This window comes from Macaca thibetana, chromosome 19 (assembly GCF_024542745.1).
Source record: "Macaca thibetana thibetana isolate TM-01 chromosome 19, ASM2454274v1, whole genome shotgun sequence".
NCBI lineage: Eukaryota > Metazoa > Chordata > Mammalia > Primates > Cercopithecidae > Macaca > Macaca thibetana.
In genome coordinates, this window is record NC_065596.1 from 10,442,532 (window position 1) to 10,470,517 (window position 27,986).

A 27,986-nucleotide genomic window follows, 5' to 3' on the forward strand; every position below is an offset into this window, starting at 1 on the left:
TGTAACAAAAAGACCTCAAAGCGACAGTAGCTATAAAAATATAAAAGTTTATTTTTCTCAGTGGTTCTGATCCATGCAGTCATTCAGGGATTCAGGTTCCTTTTCATTTCTTGCTCCACCTTCCCCTTGCGTATGGCCAAAGCTGGATCATAGGCATGTGTTATGTTCCAGCTCATAGGCAAGGAAAGTGTGTGGGGGAGCCCCCACCCAGACCCTGTGTTGCCACGTCACTTCTGACCACGTTCTGTTGCCAAGAACTCAGTCCATGCTGCACCTGGCTGCAAGGGAGCTGAGATGATGCCCAAATACAGTACTTTTTTTCTTTTTGCTTTTTATTTATTTATTTTTAAGATAAGGTCTCATTCTGTCTCCCAGACTGGAGTGCAGTGGTATAATCAGAGCTCCCTGCAGCTTCGAACTCCTGGGCTCAACCAATCCTCCTGCCTCAGCCTCCCAAGTAGCTGGGACTACAGATGTGTGCCATCATGCCCAGCTGATTGTTTTTGTTTTTGATGTTTCATTTTTGTAGTAAGGGGTCTTGCTCTGTTGCCCAGGCTGGTCTCAAACTCCCGGCCTTAAGTGATCCTTCCACCTTGGCCTGCCAAAGTGCTGGGATTATAGGCGTGAACCACTGTGCTGGGGTCCGAATGCAATTCTGTTATAGCGGAACAGATTTTGGCAGGCAGCCAATTTCATGTATTTTTCTTTGCTCCATCTTCCATCCATGCCTTCCCCATGGAGGCCAAGCCCTTCTCTATAGGGGTCCTTCAATCCCACCTTTGCCTGGCTGGGAGTCCTCAGGTAAGTGACTCAGACTCTCTGAGCCCTCAGTGTCTTCATCCATCAAGAGGGCTAATCCAGGACTGGAGTGCAACCTGCATGAGCATCCCTCTGGCCTGGCTGGCAGTCTCCAGCCAGAGGTGTGGTTCAGGCCAGAACCTGCGGCCTGGGGGTGCCCAGAAGGCCCAGCTCCTCAGGTGTGGGCAGGAAGTGCTTCTCATACCCAGAGTCAAGCGGGGCTGTGACCTGGGGGGGCTGGGAGGACTCCATAACCGGCGGGGGCTCCATCTCCTCCACTTCCAGGATGGGCAAGTCCGCAAGGGGCTGTGCCTCAGGCACTTGCTGGGAAGAGATGAGGAGCTTGTAATCCTGCCCCAGCCTCCCCCACCTACCCCTCACCCTCTCCCCACTGCCCCAGAGGGCTCCGACTGGCCAGCCCTTTGACTCACCTCCATGTGGGGCTGGCCTGAACTGCTGTTGGCAGGATCAGGAACCTTCTCCCAGACCCAGCGGGGCAGCACCTTGTGCCATAGGTGGTAGCACCTGGCAAGCCAGGAGGAGTCAGGGCAGCGGATCCAGATGGCCAGATGCCCCAGCCCAGGGTGCAGGGTTCATGAATGTGACTGAGCCCCAAGGCCTCCCTTCAAGCCCCCTGGAAGCTCAGCGAAATGCCCAGCCGCCTTCCCCACATGGGCAGAGATGCATGTATCTGACAGCCTCACCTTCCAGAGGTGGCCAGGCTCAGACCACACCCCATCAGGAACAAGCCCCACAAGAACAGGATGCCCGGCAGGACTTTCCACCTCAGGGTGTTATCTGGTAGGGTAGGGAAGAGATCATTCTTAATTTTTATTTTATTTTATTTTTTATTTTTATTTTTGAGACGGAGTCTTGCCCTGTCGCCCAGGCTGGAGTACAGTGGTGCGATCTCAGCTCACTGCAACCTCTGCCTCCTGGGTTCAAGTAATTCTCCTATCTCAATCTCCCAAGTAGCTGGGATTACAGCCGCGTGCCACCACGCCCGGATAATTTTTGTATTTTTAGTAGAGACGGAGTTTCACCACATTGGTCAGGCTGGTCTCAAACTCCTGACCTCAACTGATCTACCCACCTTGGCCTCCCAAAAGTGCTGAGATTACAGGTGTGAGCCACTGCGCCTGGCAATTCTTAATTTTTTAAAGACAGGGTCTTGGCCGGGCACGGTGGCTCAAGCCTGTAATCCCAGCACTTTGGGAGGCTGAGACGGGCGGATCACGAGGTCAGGAGATCGAGACCATCCTGGCTAACACGGTGAAACCCCGTCTCTACTAAAAATACAAAAAAAAAAATAAGCCGGGCGAGGTGGCGGGCGCCTGTAGTCCCAGCTGCTCGGGAGGCTGAGGCAGGAGAATTGCGCAAACCCGGGAGGCGGAGCTTGCAGTGAGCGGAGATCTGGCCACTGCACTCCAGCCTGGGCGACAGAGCCAGACTCCGTCTCAAAAAAAAAAAAAAAAAAAAAAAAAAAAAAAGACAGGGTCTTGCTCTGTTGCCCAGGCTGGAGTGCAGTGGTGTAATCAGCGTACTGCAGCCTTCAACTCCTGGGCTCAAGCAATCCTCCAGCCTCAGCCTCTCCAGGAGCTGGGACCACAGGCACATGCTACCACATCCAGCTAATTGTTTTATTTTTTGTAGAGATGGGGTCTCACTATGTTGCCCAGGCTGGTGTCGAACTCCTGGGCTCAAGTAATTTTCCTGCCTCAGCCTCCCAGAGTGTTAGGATTACAGGGGTGAGCCACTGTACCAGCTTCCAAGTAATGACTCCAGACGCTACCTGGAGCGTATCCCCTCCCTGTGGCAATCCCATCCCAACCCCCCTACCTGGTAGATGAAGCCGGAGGATGGGACCAGGAGGGCCCTGTCCAGCGATGGTAGATGCTGTCACCCACAGCTCACAGGGACCCCAAGGAAGGTCAGGCAGGGTGACACTCTGTGTGTTGCCACTCACTGGAGAACACAACCAAAGAAGTTGGGGAGGTGGTCAAGCCTACCACAGGGCCTTTGCATGTGCTCTTCCTGCTGTCTGCAACACTTTCTCCCAGATATCAGCATGGCTCCTTCCTCATCTCTTTTAGGTCTTTGCTCAAAGGTCACTTCTTCCATGGGACTTTCCTTGACCCCGCTCTATTTGAAATTGCACCCCCTTCACCACCCACCTTCCTTGATTCTTTTTTTTTTTTGAGATGGAGTCTCGCTCTGTAACACTCTGTTGCCCAGGATGGACTGCAGTGGTATGATCTCAGTTCACTGATCATAAGGCAACCTCCGCCTCCTAGGTTCAAGCAATTCTGCTGTCTCAACCTCCTGAGTAGCTGGGACTACAGGTGCCTGCCACCACATCTGGCTAATTTTCATATTTTTAGTAGAGACCGGGTTTCACCATATTGGTCAGGCTGGTCTCAAACTCCTGATCTCAGGTGATCTGCCCGCCTCGGCCTCCCAAACTGCTGGGTTTATAGGTGTGATCCACCGTGCCCAGCCCCTGGCTTCATTCTCTACTCGGCAGTTATCACCATCTTATATACTGCTTAGATATTATTTAGTTTTTCTTTGCACAATCTCGGCTCACTGCAACCTCCACCCCCTGGGTTCAAGCAATTCTAGTGCCTCAGCCTCCTGAGTAGCTGGACTACAGGCTGCGCCACCAGGCCTGGCTAATTTTGTATTTTTAGTAGAGATGAGGTTTCACCATGTTGGCCAGGCTGGTCTCAAACTCCTGACCTCAAGTGATCTGCCTGCCTTTGCCTCCCAAAGTGTGGGGATTACAGGTGTGATCCACCATGCCAGACCTTCTATATATATATTTAAAATTACATATAGGCCGGGCATGGTGACTCAAGCCTATAGTCCCCACACTTTGGGAGGCCGAGGCGGGTGGATCACGAGGTCAGGAGTTCGAGACCAGCCTGACCAACATGGTGAAACCCCGTCTCTACTAAAAATACAAAAATTAGCTGGGCATGGTAGTGCGTGCCTGTAATTCCAGTTACTCAGGAGGCTGAGGCAGGAGAATCGCTTGAATCTGGGAGGAGGAGGTTGCAGCGAGCCAAGATTGTACCGTTGTACTCCAGCCTGGGTGACAAAGCAAGACTCCATCTCAAAAAAAAAAAAAAAAAAAATGGAACTGTACCACGGAATTTTGACATCCTTTTATCTTTTTCACTAATAAAATATGATAGGCATCTTTCAATGTCGATAAATATAGATTGACATCCTCATTTTTAATGGCTGAATGAAAGTTCATTACATTGATAGCCAAGAGGGAATTGAGGACACTATGTATGCTCCCTGGGCCAAAGAGGCCCACGTGGGGACAAGGGGTGGGGTTGACTGATGGGTGGGTCTTGTGGGGGCTGGGAGGATAGGTTGGCAGGCAGAGAAGCTCACCATTCATGCAGACAGAGGGGCTGGTTCCACCCTGGGCACACAAGGTGTAGTGGGTGAGGTGTCCTCGAAGCTGGTGCCTTGGGACCTCTCCCCACGCTATGGCGGGGGTCCCTGGAGGGGCATCTTGGAGTCGCCAAAGCATTGGCCCCACTAGGGGTACTGGGGAGGAAGGCAGTAGGTCAAGGTCGGCCTGGGTTACAGGAGCCCCCCCATCCTCCAGCCCCACCTCTTACCTAGTTCCTCTCTGAACCCCCAGAGGGAGGGTGCAGGGGCCAAACCCGAAGCAGAAACTGCGGTCACAGTGATTCGATAGGGGACGCCGACTGTGAAATTCCCTGAGTGACAAAGGAACAAAGACCAGTTAGAACTGGCTCTCCTGGCCGGCCGCGGTGGCTCAAGCCTGTAATCCCAGCACTTTGGGAGGCTGAGACGGGCGGATCACGAGGTCAGGAGATCGAGACCATCCTGGCTAACACGGTGAAACCCCATCTCTACTAAAAAATACAAAAAACTAGCCGGGTGAGGTGGTGGGTGCCTGTAGTCCCAGCTACTCGGGAGGCTGAGGCAGGAGAATGGCGTGAACCCAGGAGGCGGAGCTTGCAGTGAGCTGAGATCCGGCCACTGCACTCCAGCCTGGGCAAGAGAGCCAGACTCTGCCTCAAAAAAAAAAAAAAAAAAGAATTGGCTCTCCTTCCCATGCCCATTTCCTACTTGCTAGGTGTCTTCATTGGGTTCCCCAGAAGGACACCCTGAGATAACGATCTGAGTGTAATTCATTTATCTAGGAGGTAATCCCAGAAAACCCCAATAGGGCAGTAGGGGAGTAAAATGGGGAAGGAACAAGTTCTCACTGTGGACAACTGAGACGCAGTCCCATGGGGGACCTCTTGGGGGCAGCAGAGAGCAGACATCACAGAGTCAGCCCAGCTCAGAAGGAGGGAGCTGGGGTATTAATCCACCAAGCCTCATTAGTCATGGCTGAGGGCTGCTCCTGAGGGCTCTTAACTCCTCGATATTTCCATCTTGCTTCTCCAGCAGGCAAAATGCCTCAGTGACCAGAAAAAGCCCTCAGGCCAGGAAACTTAAGTGTGGGCAGCTGGGAGAGAGGCCTAAGGGCTCTGACGTGGTCAAACAGATATGAGCAGGCAACTGATAGCACCTACCATGGTAACTGAGGCTGCTGCAGTCCCTCCTCTAAACCCTATCACATCCACATAGCCTTCCTCAACTGGGAATTTTCCATAATTGTGCCTTTGCTTCTTTGGTTCATATATCCTTGTGGATCTTGGGACTGTGTCCTAAATTTCTCACCCAACATCTTTGCAGTTCTTCCAAGTCCTTTAATTAAGTAACTAATTAATAAAGATTTCTTGCCAGGTATGGTGGCTCATGCCTGTCACCCCAGCACTTTGGGAGGCCAAGACAAGGGGATTGCCTGAGCTCAGGAGTTCAAGAACAGCCTGGGCAACATGGAGAAACCCCACCTCTACAAAAAATACAAAAACTATCTGGGCTTGGTGGCGTGTGCCTGTAATCCCAGCTCCTCAGGGCACTGAGGTGGGAGGAATGCTTGAGCCATGGAGGTTGACGCTGCAGTGAGCTGAGATCACGCCACTGCAGTCCAGCCTGGCTGACAGAGTGAGACTCGTCTCTTAAAAAAAAAAAAAAGGCCGGGCGCGGTGGCTCAAGCCTGTAATCCCAGCACTTTGGGAGGCCGAGGCGGGCGGATCACGAGGTCAGGAGATCGAGACCATCCTGGCTAACACGGTGAAACCCCGTCTCTACTAAAAAAAAATACAAAAAGAAATTAGCCGGGCGTGGTGGCGGGCGCCTGTAGTCCCAGCTACTCCGGAGGCTGAGGCAGGAGAATGGCGTGAACCCGGGAGGCGGAGCTTGCAGTGAGCCGAGATCGCGCCACTGCACTCCAGTCTGGGCGACAGAGTGAGACTCCGTCTCAAAAAAAAAAAAAAAAAAAAAAAAGATGCCGGTGTGGTGGCTCACGCCTGAAATCCCAGCATTCTGGGAGGCTGAGGAGAGCAGATCACGAGGTCAAGAGATCAAGACCATCTTGGCTAACACAGTGAAACTCCATTTCTACTAAAAATACAAAAATACAAAAAAAAAAAAAAAATTAGCCAGGTGTAGTAGCAGGCACCTGTAGTCCCAGCTACTGGGGAGGCTGAGGCAGGAGAATGGCATGAACTTGGGAGGCAGAGCTTGCAGTGAGCCGAGATCACGCCACTGCACTCCAGCCTGGGCGACAGAGCCAGCCTCCATCTCAAAAAAAGAAAAAAAAAAAAAGAAAAAAAGAAAAGTTAGGCTGGGCACAGTGGCTCACGCCTGTAATCCGAGCACTTTGGGAGGCAAAGGCAGGCAGATCACTTGAGGTCAGGAGTTGGAGACCAGCCACACCAACATGGTGAAACCCCGTCTCTACTAAAAAAAAAAAAAAAATTAACCGGGTGTGGTGGCACACTCCTGTAGTCCCAGCTACTCAGGAAGCTGAGTCACAAGAACCGCTTGAACCCAGAAGATGGAGGTTGCAGTGAGCTGAGATGGCGCCATTGCACTCTAGCCTGGGCCACAGAGTGGGATCTTGCCTCCAAAAAAAAAAAAAAAAAAAAAAAAAAAGTCTTGCGTGAATTCACGCTACTTTATTGTTTATTTATTTATTTATTTATTTTGAGACCGAGTCTCACTCTGTCACCCAGGCTAGAGTGCAATGGCGCAATCTTGGCTCACTGCAACCTCTACCTCCCAGGTTCAAGCGATTCTCCTGCCTCAGCCTCCCGAGTAGCTGGAACTACAGGTGTGAGCTGCCACGCCCACTAATTTTTGTATTTTTAGTAGAGACGGGGTTTCACTACGTTGGCCAGGCTGGTCTCGAACTCCTGACCTCAGGTGATCCGCCCCTTTCAGCCTCCCAAAGTGCTGGGATTACAGGCGTGAGCCACCAAGCCCGGCCATCACGCTGCTTTAATCATAGCACTCCCTCTTACAAGTCCACCCATCTGTCCGCTCTGTTTTAACAGCTGGGATGGAAACCCAGGTGTCCCAGGGCCTCACCTGGTAACAGAGCACTGAAGTTCCCAGGGGGAAGCCGGACCCAGTTGAGTTTCTCCAGGGGGTCCCCATCTCGAGTCCAGTCCACTACATGCTCCCGTGGCTCCCCAGGCCCCGGTCGCCAGGTCACCAGTAGCTCCGTGCTCCCAGCGATGCTGCTGACCGCCACGCTATGGGGGGCAGAGGCTGAATCTGGAGGGTGGAGAGAAGTCTCAGCTGGCCACTCAGGAAGCCACCTCCCACCCCTCCAGGGCGCCGAGCTGAGGAAGGTCACAGTCTCTCACCCAAGCAGACCAAAGAGAGGTTGGTGAGAGGCTCCCAGCTTGTGGCGTTGATAGCGGACACTCTGGCCCACTCTGCCCCGCTGGGAATAAGGGAGCCACAGCAGGTAACTCCTTCCGGACTCAGCTCACGACCTCCAACCCAGAACCAGACTTTGTAGCTCACCTGCACACAGGGCCCTGGGGCCTGAGGGATGAAGGGAAAAAAGGGTTAATATCTCCCATTAATTAGGCACATGTATGTGTCTCCCTGAGGTCACCTGATAAACCACTGGTCAGTGAAGCTTTTTCTTGTTTTGTTTTGTTTTTTGAGACTGAGTCTCGTTCTGTTACCCAGACTAGAGTGAAGTGGCGCGATCTCAGCTCATTGCAACCTCCACCTCCCGGGTTCAAGTGATGTCCCTGCCTCAGCCTCCTGAGTAGCTGGAATTACAGGCACCTGCCATCACACCCAGCTAATTTTTGTATTTTTAGTAGAGATGGGGTTTCACCATGTTGGCACTTTGGGAGGCCCAGGAAGGTGGATCACGAGGTCAGGAGTTCAAGACGATCCTGGCCAAGATGGTGAAACCCCCAACTCTAGTGAAAATACAAAAATTAGCCGGGCGTGGTGGCAGGTGCCTGTAATCCCAGCTACTCTGGAGGCTGAGGCAGAGAATGGCCTGAACCTGGGAGGCGGAGGTTGCAGTGAGCTGAGATGAGGTCACACCGCTGCACTCCAGCCTGGGCGACAGAGCGAGACTTCATCTCAAAATAAGTAAATGAATAAATAAACTCTTAGCACACTGTGTTATATTTTCTGGGGCTGAGCTCCAGTCTCGCTGTCAGGTGTTTGCATCTGCTGCCTCCGCCCGGAATATCTGCACCCATCCTCATGGCTCAGACCTCTCTGAAGCAGCTGACATTGGTGGAGACTTGCTCCATGCCCCACCCTATACTGACCATTCTAGCAACGCATCCTTGAATCTTCGAAGCAACCTCAAGGGGGCAGTATGGGAAACTCTGTCTTGTTTATGTCATTGGTGTTTTGTTGTTGTTGTTGTTGTTTTGATTTTTGTTTTGGAGACGGAGTTTCACTCTTGTTGCCCAGGCTGGAGTGCAGTGGCGTGATCTCGGCTCACTGCAACCTCCACCTCCTGGGTTCAAGCGATTCTCCCGTCTCAGCCTCCTAAGTAGCTGGGATTACAGGTGCCTGCCACCGCTCCCAGCTAATTTTTGTATTTTTAGTAGAGATGGGGTTTCACCATGTTGGCCAGGCTGGTCTCGAACTCCTGACCTCAGCTGATCCGCCCTCCTCGGCCTCCCACAGTGCTGGGATTACAAGCGTGAGCCACCGCATCCGGTCTTATGTCATTGTTATTTAGGGGATTCCTGACACGTGCAGAGAAATGTAACTGGTCCCTGAAGCTCACCTTCCACAGAAGCAAGGGTTCCTCTCCTCCAGGCGTCCCACAGAGGTTCCCTGATACCCACACATCTTTTGGAGCTGGCAAGGATGAGGAAACGGGGGAACAAATGAGTGGGACATGATTGGACAGACTCCGCGGGTGGGAGGGGCGTAGATTGAGGGCAAGCCCAGATATCCTCACCAGCAGGCGGTGTCTGGAAGGACAAAATGGGGCTCCACTCGCCCCACAAATCCTCTTCCTTCTCCATTCGGCAGCGGCCATACACTTGGTAGCCAGTGGCTAGCTCCAAATCTTGGATCTCAACAGGGGCCAGGGGTATGGTCTTCAGCTCCAGTTCCAGCTGGGGGAGAGACAGGTGAGCGTGATGGGCCCAGGGCCTGAGTCAAGGGTATTTGAACTTATCGGGGTTTTTTTGTTTTTTTTTTGGACTTTGTTTTTCATTTTGAGACAGTCTCATTCTGTGGCCCAGGCTAGAGTGCAGTGGTGCGATCTTGGCTCACTGCAACCTCTCCCTCCTGGGTTCAAGCGATTCTCCTGCCTCAGCCTCCTGAGTACCTGGGATTACGGGCGCCTGTCACCACACCTGGCTTTTTTATGTTTGTTGAGACGGAGTCTTTTTTTTTTTTTTTTTTTTTGAGACAGAGTCTCGCTCTGTTGCCCAGGCTAGAGTGCAGTGGCGCAGTCTCAGCTCATTGCAAGCTCCACCTCCCGGGTTCACGCCATTCTCCTGCCTCAGCCTCCCGAGTAGCTGGGACTATAGGCACCCGCCACCACACCCCACTAATTTTTTGTATTTTTAGTAGAGACGGGGTTTCACCGTGTTAGCCAGGATGGTCTCGATCTCCTGACCTCGTGATCCGCCCGCCTCGGCCTCCCAAAGTGCTGGGATTACAGGTGTGAGCCACCGTGCCCAGCCAACTTTTGTATTTTTAGTAGAGACAGGGTTTCACCATCTTGGCCAGGCTGGTCTTGAATTCCTGATCTCAGGTGATCTGCCCACCTCGGCCTCCCAAAGTGCTGGGATTAGAGCCACTGCGCCTAGCTGGTACTTGAACTTATCTATCAGCACAGCGAGCAACTGTTTGTATTTGCCCAGGACCAAGGGGGTTTCCAGAACATGGGCCTGTCAGAAAAATTGGCACAGTCCTGAGCAGACAGAGAAAAGGTGGTCACTCTGTGTGTTAGGTATAGCAGGAAGTGGTAACTTCTATTATTATCTCATTTTATAGGTGAGGGAACTGAGGCCCAGAGAGGGAAAGTGACTAGCCCAAGGTCACAGAGCTGGTGTGCTGGAGCTGAGCACTGAGGTAGTCAGATTCCAAAGTCTGCCTCTCAGCCGGGTGAGGTGGCTCATGCCTGTAATCCCAACACTTTGGGAGGTGGAGGCAGGTGGCTCACCTGAGGTCAGGAGTTTGAGACCAGCCTGGCCAACACAGCAAAACCCCATCTCTACCAAAAAAAAACTTAACTGGGCATAGTGGCACATGCCTGTAATCCCACCTACTTGGGGGGCTGAGGTGGGAGAATCGCTTGAACCTGGGAGGTGGAGGTTGCAGTGAGTTGAAATGGTGCCACTGCACTCCAGTCTGGGCAACAGAGCGAGACTCCGTCTCAAAAAAAAAAAAAAAAGGGACTGGGTACGGTGGCTCACACCTGTAATCCCAGGACTTTGGGAGGCCCAGGCAGGCTGATCACTTGAGGTCAGGAGTTCAAGACCAGCCTGACCAACATGGAGAAACCCCGTCTCTACTAAAAACACAAAATTAGCCAGGCATGATGGCGCATGCTTGTAATCCCAGCTACTCGGGAGGCTGAGGCAGGAGAATCGCTTGAACCCAGATGGCAGAGGTTACAGTGAGCCAAGATCCTGCCATTGCACTCCAGCCCGGGCAATAAGAGCAAAACTCCGTCTCAAAAAAAAAAAAATTCTGGCGGGCGCGGTGGCTCAAGCCTGTAATCCCAGCACTTTGGGAGGCCGAGACAGGCGGATCACGAGGTCAGGAGATCGAGACCATCCTGGCTAACCCGCTGAAACCCCGTCTCTACTAAAAAAAAATACAAAATACTAGCCGGGCGAGGTGGCGGGCACCTGTAGTCCCAGCTACCCGGGAGGCGGAGTTTGCAATGAGCTGAGATCTGGCCACTGCACTCCAGCCTGGGCAACACAGCAAGACTCCGTCTCAAAAAAAAAAAAAAATTCTGCATCTCATGTTGCTCTGAATTGCATGAATAATCACAACTCTCAACTCTTTTTTTTTCTTTTTTTGAGACAGAGTCTTGCTCTGTTGCCCAGACTGGAGTGCAGTGGCACGATCTCGGCTCACTGCATCCTCCACCTCCCAGGTTCAAGCGATTCTCCTGCCTTAGCCTCTCAAGTAGCTGGGACTACAGGTACCCATCACCACGCCCAGCTACTTTTTTGTACTTTTAGTAGAGATGGGGTTTCACCATGTTGGCCAGGCTGGTCCCGAACTCCTGACCTCAGGTGATCCACACTCCTTGGCCTCCCACAGTGCTGGGATTACAGGTGTGAGCCACCGCACCTGGCCGGATTATTTTTTAACTTCTTAGAGACAAATCTTGCTATCCTGCCCAGGCTGTTCTCAAACTCTTGACCTCAAACAATCCTCCTGCCTCAGCCTCCTGAGTAGCTGAGACTCCAGGCATGAGCCACCATGCCCTCATAATTGTTTCACCTTTTTCGTAGAGATGAGGTCTCCCTAAGTTGCCCAGGCTGGTCTTGAACTCTTGGCCTCAAGTGATCCTCCTGCCTCAGCCTCCCAAGGTGCTGGGATTTTAGGAATTAGCCACCATGACGGGGTGATAGATTATTTTGGCAGGAGAAAAAAAAATTTTTTTTGAGACTGAGTCTTGCTCTGTCGCTCAGGCTGGAGTGCAGTGGCCCAGTCTCGGCTCACTGCAACTTCCGCCTCTCAGGTTCCAGTGAATCCTGCTTCAACCTTCAGTAGCTGGGATTACAGGCACCTACCACCATGCCTGGCTAATTTTTGTATTTTTAGTGGAGATGGGATTTCGCCATGTTGGCCAGGCTGGTCTCGAACTCTTGACCTCAAGTGATCTGTCCCCTTTGGCCTCCCAGAGTGCTGGGATTATAGGCGTGAACCGCTGCGCCCGGCCATGGGAGGAGAATTTGTAACTGAACAAGAGGCACGTGCAGGCATTTTGTGTGGGATGCAGACAGGCTCAGGGACAGGCACAGAATGAGTCCTTGGCTGGGTCTCAGATTAGGGGATGTTGCCTCAGTCCCTGCCCAGGATAGCGTGGGGAGAAAAGGACCCCAGCACTCACCAGGGTCCAGGCCGCCTCCTGACATCTTCGGTAGTGGAACTGGCAGATCAGAACTTTATGAGACGGCCACGTAGGTGGGGCCCAATGGACAATGGCCTCCAGGGGCTCATCCTCGGAAACGTCCACGTCAGGGCCCAGCTGGGGGGCATTTGGCTTCACTGGGGAAGAGAAAACCAGGGTGTAGCAAGCCATGCCCTCCAAGAGCACCCACCCCGCATAGAGCGCCCCACCCTCCCGCCACATTACTTTGGGTTTCCAGGTTCACGAAGATGGGGGTCCAGAGAGGCTGGCCTGCCTTAGTGCCCCAGACAAGGAGCTTGTCAGACATGGTGAGCTGTTCCCGAGGAATGGCCACCCAGCTCTGCCCGGCTGCCACTGCCACAGTCTGGGTTTTGTTGGAACGGCTGTGAGGAGAGAGGCGGGGGTGAGACGTACACTCGGCTACAGCCAGGGCCACTAATAACCACCCTTGTGCCAACAGAGTGGCTGCAGCCTGCTCCGTTTGGGTTCAAATCCCACCTCTGCTGCTTCAGAGCTGTGTGACCTTGAGTAAGTAACTTAACGTCTCTGTGCGCTAGTTTCCTCATCTACAAAATGAGGGTAATAAATGTAACTGCTCTTTTTTTTTTTTTTTTTTTTTTTTGACACAGTCACCTAAGTTGGACTGTAATGTGATCTTGGCTTACTGCAACCTCTTCCTCCTGGGTTCAAGTGATCCTGCCACCTCATCCTCCCAAGTAGCTAGAATTACAGGCGTGTGCCACCACACCTGGCTAATTTTCTTGTATTTTTAGTAGAGATGTGGTTTCACATGTTGGCTAGGCTGGTCTCGAACTCCTGACCTCAAGTGATACACACACCTCGGCCTCCCAAAGTGCTAAGATTACAGGCATGAGCCACCATGCCCAGTTGTAACTGCTCTTTTCTCTCTCTGTTTTTCTTTCTTTCCTTCCCTTTCCCTCCCTCCCTCCCTCCCTCCCCCTCTCTCTCTCTCTCTCTCTCTCTCTCTCTCTCTTTCTTTCTTTCTTTATTTTTTGAGACGGAGTTTTGCTCTTGTTGCCCAGGCTGGAGTGCAATGGTGCGATCTTGGCTCACTGCAACCTCTGCCTCCCAGGTTCAAGCAATTCTCCTGCCTCAGCCTCCCTAGTGGCTGGAATTACAGGCATGTGCCACCACACCCGGATAATTTTGTACTTTTAGTAGAGACAGGGTTTCTCCATGTTGGTCAGGCTGGTCTCGAACTCCAACCTCAGGTGATCCGCCTGTCTCGGCCTCCCAAAGTGCTGGGATTACAGGCATGAGTCACCACGCCCAGTCCTGTCCTCTCTCTTTTTTTTTTTAGAGACAAGATCTCACTCTGTCACTGGAGTGGTGGGATCATAGATCACTGCAACCTTGAACTCCTAGGCTCAAGTAATCCTCCTGACTCAGCCTCCAGAGTAGCTGGGATAACAGCCTCCAGAGTAGCTGGGATAACAGGTGTGCATCACAGTGCCCAGCTAATTTTTAAATTTTTTGTAGAAATGGGGTCTTGCTATGTTGCCCAGGCTAGTCTCCTCTAACTCTCGGCCTCAAGCAATCACATACTGAGACCCCGCATCTTTAAAAAAAATGTTTTAAAAATTAGCCAGGGGTGGTGGCGCATACCTGTGGTTCCAGCTACTTGAGAGGCTGGGGTGGGAGGATTGATTGAGCCCAGTAGGTTGAGTTGGAATCATGCCACTGCACTCCAGCCTGGGTGACAGGGTAAGACCCTGTCTCAAAAACAGCAACAAAAACACCATATATATAGAAAGAGAGAGAGAGGCCAGGTGCGGTGGCTCACACCTGTGATCCCAGCACTTTGGGAGGCCAAGGCAGGTGTATCACGAGGTCAAGAGATTGAGACCATCCTGGCCAACACGGTGAAACCCCGTCTACTAAAAATACAAAAATTAGCTGGGCGTGGTGCCGCATGCCTGTAATCCCAGCTACTTGGGAGGCTGAGGCAGGAGAATCGCTTGAACCAGGGAGTCGGAGGTTGCAGTGAGCCAAGATCGCACCACTGTACTCCAGCCTGGCAACAGAGTGAGACTCTGTCTCAAAAAAAAAAAAAAAAGGGAGAGAGAGAGGTCTCGGTCTGTTGGCCAGACTGGTCTGGAACTCCTGGCCTCAAGCAATCCCCACCACCACCCCCCTTGGCCTCCCAGTGTTGGGATTACAGGTACGGGGAGGGCGGTGAGGTGGGGGGAGAGGGGTGGGGCAGGGGCAGGCCATCACACCCAGCCTGAGGAGACATTTGAATAAAGGCCTGAAGGAGATGAGGACAGAACCATACAGTAGCTAGAAGAACAGCATTCCAGGAAGAGGAGACACAGGGTGCAAAGGCCTGGAGGCGAAACTGTGCCTGGTGTGTTTGACAAATAGTAAGAGGGGCCAGGTGTGGTGGCTCACGCCGGTAATCCCAGCACTTCAGGAGGCCGAGGCAGGCGGATCACTTGAAGCCAGGAGTTGGAGACCAGCCTGGACAACATCGTGAAACCCCATCTCTACTAAAAATACAAACATTAGCCATGTGTGGTGGCAGATGCCTGTAGTCCCAGCTACTTGGGAGGCAGGAGAATCGCTTGAACCCGTGAAATGGAGGTTGCAGTGAGCCGAGATTGAGCCACTGCACTCCAGCCTGGGCAACAGAGCCAGACTCTGTCTCAAAAAAATAAATAAATAAAAATAATAAGGAAATGAAATAAGTTTGTCCAACGGACATCTGTCTTCCCAATGCAGCACTACTCACAATAGCCAATATATGGAATGTGTCCATCACCAGATGTATGGATCAAGAATATGTGGTGCTGGGCGTGGTGGTTGACGCCTGTAATCCCAGCATTTTGGGAGGCTGAGGTGGGCAGAGTTCGGGTCGGGAGTTTGAGACCAGCCTGACCAACATGGTGAAACCCCATCTCTACTAAAAATACAAAAATTAGCCAGGCCTAATGGTGCACGCCTGTAATCCCAGTTACTCAGGAGGCTAAAGCTGGAGAATCGCTTGAACCCAGGAGGCGGAGGTTGCAGTGAGCTGAGATTGGCCATTGCACTCCAGCCTGAGCGACAGAGCGAGACTTTGTCTCAAAAGAAAAAAAAAAAAAAAGGCCGGGTGCGGTGGCTCAAGCCTGTAATCCCAGCACTTTGGGAGGCCGAGACGGGCGGATCACAAGGTCAGGAGATCAAGACCATCCTGGGTAACACGGTGAAACCCCGTCTCTACTAAAAAATACAAAAAAAAAAAAAACTAGCCGGGTGAGGTGGCGGGCGCCTGTAGTCCCAGCTACTCAGGAGGCTGAGGCAGGAGAATGGCGTGAACCGGGGAGGCAGAGCTTGCAGTGAGCTGAGATCCGGCCACTGCACTCCAGCCTGGGCGACAGAGAGAGACTCTGTCTCAAAAAAAAAAAAAAAAAGAAGAAAATACACTGCGCGGGTGGATCACTTGAGATGAAGAGTTTGAGATCAGCCTGGCCAACATGGTGAAACTCAGCTCTATAAAAATACAAAAATTAGCCAGATGTGGAGATGCGCACCTGTAATCTCAGCTACTTGGGAGGCTGAGGCAAGAGAATCGGTTGGACCGTGGAGGCGGAGGTTGCAGTGAGCTGAGATCGCGCCACTGTACTCCAGCCTGGGCGACAGAGTGAGTAGATGGAAATGGAGAACAATATGTTACGTGAAATAAGACACGGAAAGACAAACACCACATGCTTTCACTGATACATGGAATCTAAAACATTTGAACTCCTCCTAGAGGCAGAGTAAACTGGTGACTACAGAGGCTGGGAGAGAAAATCATGGTCAAAGAATACAAAATTACAGGCTGGGCATAATGGCACCTGTAATTCCAGCATTTTGGGAGGGCAAGGTGGGAGGATCGCTTGAGCCCAAGAGTTCAAGACTAGCTTACGCAACAGAGCAAGACTCTGTCTCTACCAAATAAATTATTTATTTATTTACTTTTAAAATTATTCTTACTTTTTTCCCTTCTCTTCCTCTTCTTCTTCTTCTTATTCTTTGTTTCTTTCTTTCTTTTTTTTTTTTTTTTTTTTTTTTTTTTTTTTGAGACGGAGTCTCGCTCTGTCGCCCAGGCTGGAGTGCAGTGGCGCGATCTCGGCTCACTGCAAGCTCCGCCTCCTGGGTTTATGCCATTCTCCTGCCTCAGCCTCCTGAGTAGCTGGGACTACAGGCGCCCGCCACCGCGCCCGGCTAATTTTTTGTATTTTTAGTAGAGACGGGGTTTCACCGTGGTCTCGATCTCCTGACCTTGTGATCCGCCCGCCTCGGCCTCCCAAAGTGCTGGGATTACAGGCGTGAGCCACCGCGCCCGGCCTCTTTCTTTTTTTTTAATAGAGACGGTCTCACTATGTTGCTCAGGCTGGTCTCCAACTCCTGGGCTCGAACCATCCTCCCGCCTCAGCCTCCCAAAGTGCTGGGATTACAGACGTGAGCTACCACTACAAAAAAATTTTTAAAATGAATGGCACATTCCTGTGTTCCAATTACTGGGGAGGCCGAGGAGGGAAAATGGCTCGAGCTAGGAGTTTGAGGTTGCAATGAGCTATGATCGCACCACTGCCCTCTATCCTGGGTGACAGAGCAAGACCTCTTCCCAAAATAAATAAAATCAATACATAAATCAAAAAAACTAAAATAAAAATAGAAAAGAAGGAACTTATCTGACTCCCCAATCCCTGCACCAATTAAAACTAGGCCCCCCGCCGGGCTCAGTGGCTCATGCCTGTAATCCCAGCACTTTGGGAGGCCCAGGTGGGTGGATCATCTGAAGTGGGGAGTTCAACACCAGCCTTATCAACATGGAGAAACCCCGTCTCTACTAAAAATACAAAATTAGCCGTGCGTGGTGGCACATGTTTGTAATCCCAGCTACTCGGGAGGCTGAGGCAGGAGAATTGCTGGAACCCGGGAGGCGGAGGTTGCAGGAGAATTGCTGGAACCCGGGAGGCGGAGGTTGCAGTAAGCAGAGATCAAGCCATTGCACTCCAGCCTGGGCAACAAGAGCGAAACTCCATCTCAAAAAAAAAAAACTAGGCCCTCTTCTGGAGGTGAATGGTAACCAGGAAAGCACCATGGGAATGTACTTAATGCCACTGAACTGGACACTTAAAAATGGTTAGGATCGTAGATTTTGGCCAGGCACAGGGACTCACGCCTGTAATCCCAGCACTTTGGGAGGATGAGGGAGGTGGATCTCTTGAGCTCAGGAGTTCAAGACCAGCCTGGGCAACATGGTAAAACTCTGTGTCTACTAAAAAATATATTTAAAAAATTAGCTGGGCATGGTGGTGTATGCCTGTAGTCCCAGCTACTTAGGAGGCTGAGGTGGGAGGATCACCTGAGCCTGGGAAGTTGCTGCAGTGAGCTGACTGCCCCAGCCTGGGTGACAGGAGTAAGACACTGTTCCCAAAATAAATTTTAAAAATATCATAAGTTTTATGTTGTGTGATTGTTTTTTTTTTTTTTTAGACAGAGTCTCGCTCTGTCACCCAGGCTGGAGTACAGTGGTGCGATCTCAGCTCACTCCAACCTCTGCCTCCCGAGTTCCAGCGATTCTCCTGCCTCAGACTCCCAAATAGCTGGGAGTACAGGCATGTGCCACCAAGTCTGGCTGATTTTTGTATTTTTAGTAGAGACGGGGTTTCACCATGTTGGCCAGTCTGGTCTCCAGCTCCTGACCTCAGGTGATCCACCTGTCTCGGCCTCCCAAAGTGCTGGGATTACAGGCGTGAGCCACCGTGCAGGGCCTGTTGTGTGTATTTTAATCATTATTATTAAAAAGAAAAAAAAAATCCAGGACCTCTGTCTCCCATTCTTATCTTTCATTGGCCCTTTTCCTCTTCCCTCACTTAGCCCAATTTGAAATTATGAGTTTCCAGGTACGATTCATCATGAAGAAACACAGGTCTCTTCCTTGGACTGTGGGCAGGGCTTTCTGTCTACCTCTTTCACTGCAGCATCCCCAGCACCACACTGAATAATCTTTTAACATGCTCAGAGAGGTTAAGCGACTTGCCTGATGTCACACAGCAATAAAGAACAGCTTCACATTATGAAGCAACTTTCTCCTTGCCAAGCACCTAACTCTTTGAACACTCAGACTCAACCTTCAGAGGCAGATTCCATTATTATTTCCGTTTTTATTTTTTATTTTTATTTTTATGTTTTTGAGACGGAGTCTCACTCTGTTGCCAGGCTGGAGTGCAGTGGTGCGATCTTGGCTCACTGCAACCTCTGCTTCTTGGGCTCAAGCAATTCTGCTGCCTCAGCCTCCTGAGTGACTGGGAGTACAGGCATGCACCACTAGACCTGGCTAATTTTGTATTTTTAGTAGAGATGGGGTTTCACCATGTTGGTTAGGCTGGTCTCGAACTCCTGACCTCGTGATCTGCCCGCCGCGGCCTCCCAAAGTGCTGGGATTACAGGCGTGAGCTACGGCGCCAGCCATTTTTTTTTTTTTCCAAGACGGAGTCTCCCTCTCTCGCCCAGGCTGGAGTGGAGTGGCGTGATCTTGGCTCACTGCAAGCTCTACCTCCCGGGTTCACACCATTCTCCTGCCTCGGCCTCCCTGGTAACTGGGACTACAGGCGATCGCCACCACAACCGGCTGATTTTTTTTTTTTTTTTTTGTATTTTTTAGTAGAGACGGGGTTTCACCGTGTTAGCCAGGATGGTCTCGATCTCCTGACCTCGGGATCCACCCGCCTCAGCCTCCCAAAGTGCCGGGATTACAGGCGTGAGCCACCGCACCCGGCCTGGCCATTTTTTATTTAAAAAAATTTTTTTGAGACAGAGTCTCATTCTGTCACCCAGGCTGGAGTGCAGTGGCACAATCTTAGCTCACTGCAACCTCTGCCTCTTGGGTTCAAGTGATCCTCCCACCTCAGCCTCCCGAGTAGCTGGGATTACTATAGCTGGTCTTGAACTCCTAACCTCAAGTAATCTGCCCACCTCAGCCTCCCAAAGTGCTGGGATTATAGGCGTGAGCCACAGCGCCTGGCCTATTTCCCTTTATTTATATTATAGTTTATGTTTTTTAACAGAGGGGCTCTCGGCCAGGCGCGGTGGCTCACACCTGTAATCCCAGAAGTTTGGGAGGCCGAGGCAGGTGGATCACCTGAGGTCAGGAGTTCAAGATCAGCCTGGTCAACATGGTGAAACTCCCCCCACCCCTACTAAAAATACAAAAATGAGCCAGGCATGGTGGCACATGCCTGTAATCCCAGCTATTTGGGAGGCTGAGGTAGGAGAATCGCTTGAACCCAGGAGGTAAAGGTTGCAGTGAGCCAAGATCGCACCATTGCACTCCAGCCTGGGCAACAAGAGTGAAACTCCATCTCAAAAAAAAAAAAAAAAAAAAGGCCGGGCGCGTGGCTCAAGCCTGTAGTCCCAGCACTTTGGGAGGCCAAGACGGGCGGATCACGAGGTCAGGAGATCGAGACTATCCTGGCTAACACGGTGAAACCCCGTCTCTACTAAAAAAAAATATAGGCCGGGCGCAGTGGCTCAAGCCTGTAATCCCAGCACTTTGGGAGGCCGAGACGGGTGGATCACGAGGTCAGGAGATCGAGACTATCCTGGCTAACACGGTGAAACCCCATCTCTACTAAAAAATACAAAAAACTAGCCGGGCGAGGTGGCGGGCGCCTGTAGTCCCAGCTACTCGGGAGGCTGAGGCAGGAGAATGGCGTAAACCCGGGAGGCGGAGCTTGCAGTGAGCTGAGATCCGGCCACCGCACTCCAGCCTGGGCGACAGAGCGAGACTCCATCTCAAAAAAAAAAAAAAAGAGGCCGGGCGCGGTGGCTCACGCCTGTAATCCCAGCACTTTGGGAGGCCGAGGCGGGCGGATCACAAGGTCAGGAGATCGAGACCACGGTGAAACCCCGTCTCTACTAAAAATACAAAAAATTAGCCGGGCGCGGTGGCGGGCGCCTGTAGTCCCAGCTACTCAGGAGGCTGAGGCAGGAGAATGGCGTAAACCCAGGAGGCGGAGCTTGCAGTGAGCCGAGATCGCGCCACTGCACTCCAGCCTGGGCGACAGAGTGAGACTCCGTCTCAAAAAAAAAAAAAAAAAAAAAAAAAAGAAAAAGAAAAGAAAAGAAAAGAAAAAGAGACGGGCTCTCTAAAACTCTGAACTCTTGAACTCCTGGGCTCAAGCGATCCTCCCGCCTCAGCTTCCCAAAATGCTGGGATAACAGGTGCAAGCCACCTCTCCTGGTCCTATGATTGCTATTTAACAGAGAAATGTAAAGGAGCCTCAAAGAGGGAAAGTGATTTGCTCAGGGTGACACAGCAGAGAAACGAGGGAAGCTAGAATTGAAGGGCTTCGGAGTGGAGGAGTATTGGGGGAGGGGGGCAGACTCCTGAGACTTTTCTTTTTTCTTTTTTTTCTTTTAATTGAGACAGTCTCACTCTGTGCCCCAGGCTGGAGTGCAGTGGTGAGATCTGAGATCACTGCAACCTCCGCCTCCCGGTTCAAGCGACTCTCATGCCTCAGCCTCCTGAGTATCGGGGACTACAGGCGGGCGCCACCGCCCCCGGGTAACTTTTCTTGTATTTTTAGTATAGACAGGGTTTCACCATGTTGGCCAGGCTTGACTCCTAGAACCTTTCAACCATGGCAGTCTGGGACCTGAGCGGCCACCTCCAAAGCTTGTTTCCCCACGTCACCTCCCTGTACTCACTACTTTTGGCTCTGAAAGTGTAACTCGGAGGGGGCTCCCAGGTCCCCAAGAGGCTCCCACGAGCAGTTCAAGTCGCCCAAGGGTCCAACTCCGTAGCACTGCAGTGGCCCGGCGCTGCCTGGAGAGGGAGTCAGAGGGTCTCAGGAAAGGGGGTCGAATCCCCCACTTCCGCCTGCGCACCCCAGAACTTGGACTTCTGACAATTGCAAGGTGCGGGGCTTAGGGAAATGAGCAGCAGGAAGCCTCCCCAGGTTCCGTGCAAAGCCCCCCTTTCCCTGTGCTCGCCACATCCTGTTAACCACCCGGAGAGCTCCCCCACCCCGCCCCGGGGCTCCGGTTCGACCTTGCTGCCGCCCATTCCCCAGTGTCGCCGGGTCCCTGCCCCGGGGGAGCCGAGTGGCGCCTGCACCTCTGCCTTTCGCTCCGCAAACGCGTGGCTTATCCTAGAGCATTGGCGCCTTCGCGGGGAGAGCAGCGTTAGCACCCGGGACACGAGCTCCCTCCAGCACTCACCCTGGGGACGCGTCCGCTGGAAAAGCAGCCACAGCAGAGGCAGCAGCGCCAGCTTGGGCAGCGGCCACGGCCAGAAAGGGGCGCCCCTGCCTCCCCGCATGGCGCCCCCCGCGCGTCCCGAGTCCGGCCCAGCCCTGCCGGGCCCGCGCGGCTGCGCTGCTCGGCTCCCAGCTCTGGGTACAGCGCCCGAGGCGGCAACGGGAAGCCGAGCCACCCCTGCAGGCCGCCTCCGCACCTTTCGCTCCGGGTCCCCGCCCCTTCCCCGCGACGGAAAGTCCCCGCTGGGGCTGCTGAGGGGGAGTGGGGAGGCGGCCTAGGGCGTCTGGGGGTGGGGGCCTCCGAGGGAGGGTACCGCGTATCGCGCATCCCTGAAACCTGTCCTACGCCCAACAACCGCGCGCGCGCGCGCACACACACACACACACACACACTGTCTGCCAGTCTTGGAATTTTTATTATTGGAGTTTGGGAAGATTCTAATGTGCCCAGAGCTCTCCTACGGGGGCCACCTGCCACCTTCTCTGGGGTCCACAGCCTTGGAACTTTGTCAGGGGAGTTGGAGGAGAGGGGATGGAAAGCAGGGAAAAGGAAGCTTGCGTGCAAAGGCTGGACTAAGACAGAGGCTTAATTTGAGCTGGCCACAGTTTGGACTGGGCAGGGGGCAGGGGTCACTGTGTGGCCTGTCTGGGTAGAATAGGGACCCAGTTGTGGCAGTGCAGTCACAGGCAAACGCATAGTTAGGGTTGGGGAGAGGTCAGAGGTCAGGATCAGGGGTCCCCACTTGTCCAGGCAGGGGCACAGCTTGCTCAGGGGACAGGGTCATGATAGGCTGGTCAAAAGGCAGGGTTGGTTAGGTGGTGTCGGGGGACTGTGCCTGAGCCCACAGTGCCTGGACTCTGTGACTTGCAGACGAATGAATGAATATGTGAGGCTCGAAAGACAGGTGCCCAGCCAGACACTGGTTAAGTGGATGGCAGGACTGGGGCATTGGTACTGGTGCCCACAGCTGCCTAGCCCTCGAACTAGCAAAGGCTACTGATTTCACTTTTGCTACACCCCCATTTGCAGCAGCTGCTGGAAAGGCCAGCCAGGACATCTCGGCTGCCCCGAAGAGTCTGGGGGGTTCCTTGCCAGCTGGGTCGCCCCCCATAAAAGGCCTGGGGTGACTTGGTCAGGGCCTGCCACTTGCTGGACCCCATGGCCTCATCCAGCTGGCCTGCCAGACTGTCTCCATCAGCATCTGCCTCCGGGAAGGTATCTCCTGCAAAAGATGAACAGAATTAGTGCTCAGGGCTCAGCTGCCGCTGCACCCACAGTCCTGGCTCCTGGACGGTCTAGCTCTGATCTTGTGACAACAGTTATAGACATAGTTCACAGACATAGTTCAGAGTTTTGATTCCACCCGGTCCTGGGTTCAAATTCTGGCTCTGCCAGAGTAGGTGGGAGAGTAGCTGGGATTACAGGGGTCTGCCACCAGGCCTGGCTGATTTTTGTATTTTTAGTAGAGACGGGGTTCACCACATTGGCCAGGCTGGTCTCAAACTCCTGGCCTCAAGTGATCTGCCCACCTCACCCACCCAAAGTGCTGGGATTACAGGAGTGAGCCACTGCACCCAGCCCTGTCATTTATTTTCCCTTACTCTTTATTATTAATTGAGGACCTGGTACATTTGGGAGCTGGGCTGACTGAGCATGAATCCAGCCCCTCCAAGCTGTAATCGTGAGCAAGTAAATTTACTTATTGGAGCCTCAATGTTCTTTTCTGCAAAGTGGAAAAAAATAATTATTCCAACCTTCTCAAGTTTTATAAGGAGTAGAGGAGTTAATATCCATTAAAAAAAAAAAAAAAAAAAAAAAAACTTAGAACAATGTCTGGGACATGATGAGCACTCAAAAATGATTATTTAGTTCAGGCATGGTGGCTCATACCTGTAATCCCAGAACTTCCAGGAGCCCATGCAGGAGGATCACTAGAACCAGGAGTTCAAGAACAGCCTGGGCAACACAGCACTACCCTGTTTCTACAAATAATAATAAGTTAGACATGGTGGCATAAGTTAGAGATGGTGGCACAAGCCTGTAGTCCCAGCTACTCAGGAGGCTGAGGCAGGAGAATTGCTTGAGCCCAAGAGGTTGAGGCTGCAGTGAGCTGTGATCATACCACTGCACTCTAGCCTGGGCAACAGGGCAAGACCCTGTCTCTAAAATAATAATAATAATTTATTGGTCACTTACTGTGTGTCAAACAACGTTTAAGTGCTTTAGCAGGTTAACTTCTTTATTCTTCTGAGTGACAACCAGTTGAGGTGGGTGCAGTTAGCACCCCTATTTTCCAGAGGAGACCACCGAGGCAGGACTCAGTAAAGAATTTGCATGGCCAGGCGCAGTGGCTCATGTCTGTAATCCCAGCACTTTGGGAGGCTGAGGAGGGTGAATCACCTGAGGTCAGGAGTTTGAGACCAGCCTGGCCAACATGGTGAAACCCTGTCTCTACTAAAAATAAAAAGATTAGCGGGGTATGGTGGCACACACCTGTAATCCCAGCTACTTGGGAGGCTGAGGCACAAGAATCACTTGAACCCAGGAGATGGAGGTTACGGTAAGCCGAGATTGCACCACTGCACTCCAGCCTGGGCAACAGAATGAGACTCTGTCTCAAAAAAAAAAAAAAAAAAAAAAAAAAAAAAAAAAAAAAAGCCGGGCACAGTGGCTCACGCCTGTAATCCCAGCATTTTGGGAGGCCAAGGCGGGTGGATCATGAGGTCAGGAAATTGAGACCCTCCTGGCTAACATGGTGAAACCCCATCTCTACTAAAAAAAAAATACAAAAAATTAGCCGGGCGTGGTTGCAGGTGCCTGCAGTCCCAGCTACTCGGGAGGCTGAAGCAGGAGAATGGCCTGAACCCAGGAGGCGGAGTTTGCAGTGAGCGGAGATCATGCCGCTGCACTCCAGCCTGGGCGACAGAGCGAGACTCTGTCTCAAAAACAAACAAACAAACAAAAAGATTAGCATACGAACACACAACTATTACGTTGTAGAGTTACTATCTGAATCCAAGTGGTGTGTCTTCTAGGTCCACGCTCATACCTATCCTCCTTCTCACCAACATGAATATCTATTTCCCAGGCCCCTGCCCCTCATGAAGCTAGGTCTTCTGTTCCCTCCGACTCTCCTGATAGATCCCAGACTGTGCCACTGCCCTGCTTAGACTCTGCCCTAATCTCTTTTGACTTAATCACACCACTTAATCCTGCAAGGTTCAGGAACTGTGTCTCCCATTTGAAGATAAAGCCACTCAGAGACTCCAATCTCAGCACTTAGGGAGGCTGAAGCAGGAGGATCACTTGAGCCCAGGAGTTCGAGACCAGCCTAGGCAACATAGTGAGACCCTGTTTCTACAAAAAAAAAAAAAAAAAAAAAAAATTAAAACTAGCCAGGCGTGGTGTCAGTTGCCTGTGGTCTCAACTACTCTGGAGGCTGAGGCGGGAGGATCGCTTGAGCCTGGGAGGTCAAGGCTGCAGTGAGCAGTGATTGGGCCACTGCCTTCAAGCCTGGGCAATGGAGTGAGACCACATCTCAAAAAAAAAGACAGAGACGGGAGGAGAAACCAGCTTGCTGGAGAGAGGTCACGCATTAGGTGACAAAATCTGGCTATGTGTATATCACACCCTTCACATTATCTCCTGGAAAGGGTTGGAAACCACTTTGGTGTTGTCTTTGCCAATGGCGCTCTCCCAGCCCCCACCTCCGGAGCATACAAGCAGCAGCTTTGCTTTGCACAGGACACATAGCAGCTGCTCAGAAAAGAGTAACCTGTGCTCGGACTTCCAGCCACCAGGGATGGCTTGCAACCCCCCATCCCAGCTCTGCAGCTCTGCTAACTCCTGAGCCCTTGTGTCAAGGCTGGGCAGGTGTCCCTGGCTGAATGTGGCAGGGCAAGGACCCTCCTCCTCCAGCAACCTCCTCTCATCTCTGTCCTTAGCTCCTGGGACCCATCCAGCCACCCGTTCCCCTCCTACATCCACTCTCTCCCCAGCCTCACCCATAGTCTCGTGGGCCAGGATGTCCGATCGTCTCCACCGGGATCCCCCGCAGGTGAAGATGACTGCTCGGATGAATTCTCGCCCGCAAAGCTTCACTCCGTAAGGTGCTGCCCGGGCTTCAGTCCCCGGCCACAGCTCCCCTGTCAGCACCCACGCCGCCAGGAGCAGCAGCAGCGTGTACCTGGCCATGCTGGACAGAGATGCCTTGGACGTGCGAGTGGGCCAGTGTCTCCGCTGCCTCTTGGCCCCCCATTTATACATCGTGGCTCCCCCACACTCTGCCTGAAGAAAGCTGAGTGCCTCCCTTATCTTCTCCAGCAGAGGGGAGACAGGCACGGCCTCAGCAACCCGACCTTTCTCATGTCCCCAATGAAGTGATAACCTTTCGCTAGGGACAGGGTGACGTGGCCCAGCTCATTGTCATCATCGACAGAAAGGCGAGAAGGTGTCCATCCTGCAGAGACCAGAAATGAATAATCCCAACAGGCAGGGCAAGAGGATGCAACCAGACCCACACAACGTTAGGGTCCTGGACCTCTTCAAAGATAATAATAACAATGAATGCCCGTGCAGTATGCGCTATGGGGCCAGGCACACTGCTCTAAGCATTTTATTTGTTTATTAATTAATTAATTTATTTATTTATTTATTTATTTTTATTTTATTTTTTGAGATGGAGTCTCGCTCTGTCGCCCAGGCTGGAGTGCAGTGGCGCGATCTTGGCTCACTGCAAGCTCCACCTCCTGGGTTCATGCCACTCTCCTGCCTCAGCCTCCCAAGTAGGTGGGACTACAGGCACCCACCACCACACCCGGCTAATTTTTTGTATTTTTAGTACAGACGGGGTTTCACCGTGTTAGCCAGGATGGTCTCTATCTCCTGACCTCGTGATCCGCCTGCCTCGGCCTCCCAAAGTGTTGGGATTACAGGCGTGAGCCATCACACCTAGCCGAAACCACACTTTTAGGAGCATGGGGTTATCAATTCAGGACTAAGACAATTCCCATATTACAAATGAGGAAACAGAGACACAGAAGGGTGTCCTGAGGCAGCAGATGCCAACATTTTTGACACCAGAAACCAGTTTCATGGAAGACAATTTTTCCATGGATGGAGTGTTGGGGGGATGGTTTCGGGATGATTCAAGTGTATCACGTTTGTTGTTGTTGTTGTTTGTTTGTTTGTTTGTTTTGAGATGAAGTCTTCCTCAGTCACCAGGCTGGAGTGCAATGGTGTAATCTCAGCTCACTGCAACTTCTGCCTCCCAGGTTCAAGCGATTCTCCTGCCTCAGCTTCCTGAGTAGCTGAGACTACAGGCACGCACCACCACACCCAGCTAATTTTTTTTTTTTTTTTTTTTTTCCCGGAGACAGAGTCTCACTCTGTCGCCCAGGATGGAGTGCAGTGGCGCGATCTCTGCTCACTGCAAGCTCTGCCTCCCGGGTTCATGCCATTCTCCTGCCTCAGCCTCCCGAGCAGCTGGGACTACAGGCACCCGCCAACACGCCCGGCCAACATGGAGAAACCCTATCTCTACTAAAAATACAAAAAAAGCCAGGCGTGGTGGCGCATGCCTGTAATCCCAGTTACTCGGGAGTCTGAGGCAGGAGAATCACTTGAACCCAGGAGGCACAGTCTACAGTGAGCCAAGATTGAGCCACTGTGTGCCAGTGTGGGCGACAGAGTGAGACTCTGTCTCAAAAAATAATAATCATAATAATAATCATCAAATAAAAATTATATATATATATATACATATTGAGAGGCTGGCAATGGTGGCTCACGCCTGTAATTCCAGAACTTTGAGCACCCAAGGCAGGAGTATCGCTTGAGCCCAAGAGTTCCAGAGCAGCCTGGGCAACATGGTAAAACCCCACCTCTACAAATAATTTAAAAATTAGCCGGGTGTGGTGGCACACGTCTGTCGTCCCAGCTACTCAGGAGGCTGGGGTGGGAGCATCACTTTTGCTTAAATGTTCAAGGCTGCCATGAGCTGAGATTGCATCACTGCACTCCAGCCTGTACAACCGAGCAAAACCTTGTCTCAAAAAAAAAAAAAAAAAAAAAAAAAAAAATTGAGGCCGGGCACGGTGGCTCATGCCTGTAATCCCAGCATTTTGGGAGGCCAAGGCAGGCGGATCACTTGAGTTCAGGAGTTTCAGACCAGCCTGTCCACTGTGGTGTAAAATCCAGTCTCTAACAAAAATACAAAAATTAGCCAGGCATGGTAGCACATGACTGTAGTCCCAGCTACTTCGGAAGCTGAGGCAGGAGAATTGCTTGAACCCGGGAGGCGGAGGTTGCAGTGAACCGATATTGCGCCAACTGTACTCCAGCCTGGGCGACAGAGACTCTGTTTTCAAAAATTAATAAAATAAAATAAACAATTTTTTTTTTTTTTTTGAGACGGAGGCTCGCTGTGTCTCCCAGGCTGGAGTGC

General features: G+C 51.9%; 2 protein-coding genes across 2 annotated transcripts; both read right to left on the bottom strand.

Moving 5' to 3' along the window:
- Positions 1-27: 27 nt before the first annotated feature.
- IL27RA (interleukin 27 receptor subunit alpha) lies at positions 28-21,741 on the bottom strand. Its single transcript, XM_050769935.1, has 14 exons — positions 21,503-21,741; positions 20,990-21,107; positions 12,512-12,669; positions 12,266-12,423; positions 9,137-9,296; positions 8,960-9,033; positions 7,551-7,734; positions 7,270-7,458; positions 4,437-4,538; positions 4,204-4,362; positions 2,638-2,763; positions 1,503-1,596; positions 1,230-1,323; positions 28-1,122 (listed from the first exon to the last, which is right to left on the bottom strand). Exons 1-14 carry the CDS (start codon positions 21,600-21,602, stop codon positions 928-930), a joined length of 1,911 nt encoding a protein of 636 aa, XP_050625892.1. The 5' UTR covers positions 21,603-21,741; the 3' UTR covers positions 28-927.
- Positions 21,742-21,941: 200 nt separating this feature from the next.
- On the bottom strand, positions 21,942-25,995 carry RLN3 (relaxin 3). Its single transcript, XM_050769971.1, has 2 exons — positions 25,546-25,995; positions 21,942-22,763 (listed from the first exon to the last, which is right to left on the bottom strand). The coding sequence occupies exons 1-2, from the start codon at positions 25,805-25,807 to the stop codon at positions 22,525-22,527; spliced, it is 501 nt and encodes a 166-aa protein (XP_050625928.1). The 5' UTR covers positions 25,808-25,995; the 3' UTR covers positions 21,942-22,524.
- Between the last annotated feature and the right edge of the window lie 1,991 nt (positions 25,996-27,986).

What these genes read in the sequence shown, in the direction of transcription:
- RLN3 (XM_050769971.1), bottom strand. Translation starts at nt 25,807, where the DNA reads ATGTATAAATGGGGGGCCAAGAGGCAGCGGAGACACTGGCCCACTCGC. An exon ending in CCTGGCCCACGAGACTATGG is followed by an intron (nt 22,764 to 25,545) that starts GTGAGGCTGGGG and finishes CATCTTTTGCAG; the next exon opens with GAGATACCTTCCCGGAGGCA.
- IL27RA (XM_050769935.1), bottom strand. Translation starts at nt 21,602, where the DNA reads ATGCGGGGAGGCAGGGGCGCCCCTTTCTGGCCGTGGCCGCTGCCCAAG. An exon ending in CACTTTCAGAGCCAAAAGTA is followed by an intron (nt 12,670 to 20,989) that starts GTGAGTACAGGG and finishes CTCTCCTCACAG; the next exon opens with CCGTTCCAACAAAACCCAGA. An exon ending in CGTGAACCTGGAAACCCAAA is followed by an intron (nt 12,424 to 12,511) that starts GTAATGTGGCGG and finishes TCTCTTCCCCAG; the next exon opens with TGAAGCCAAATGCCCCCCAG.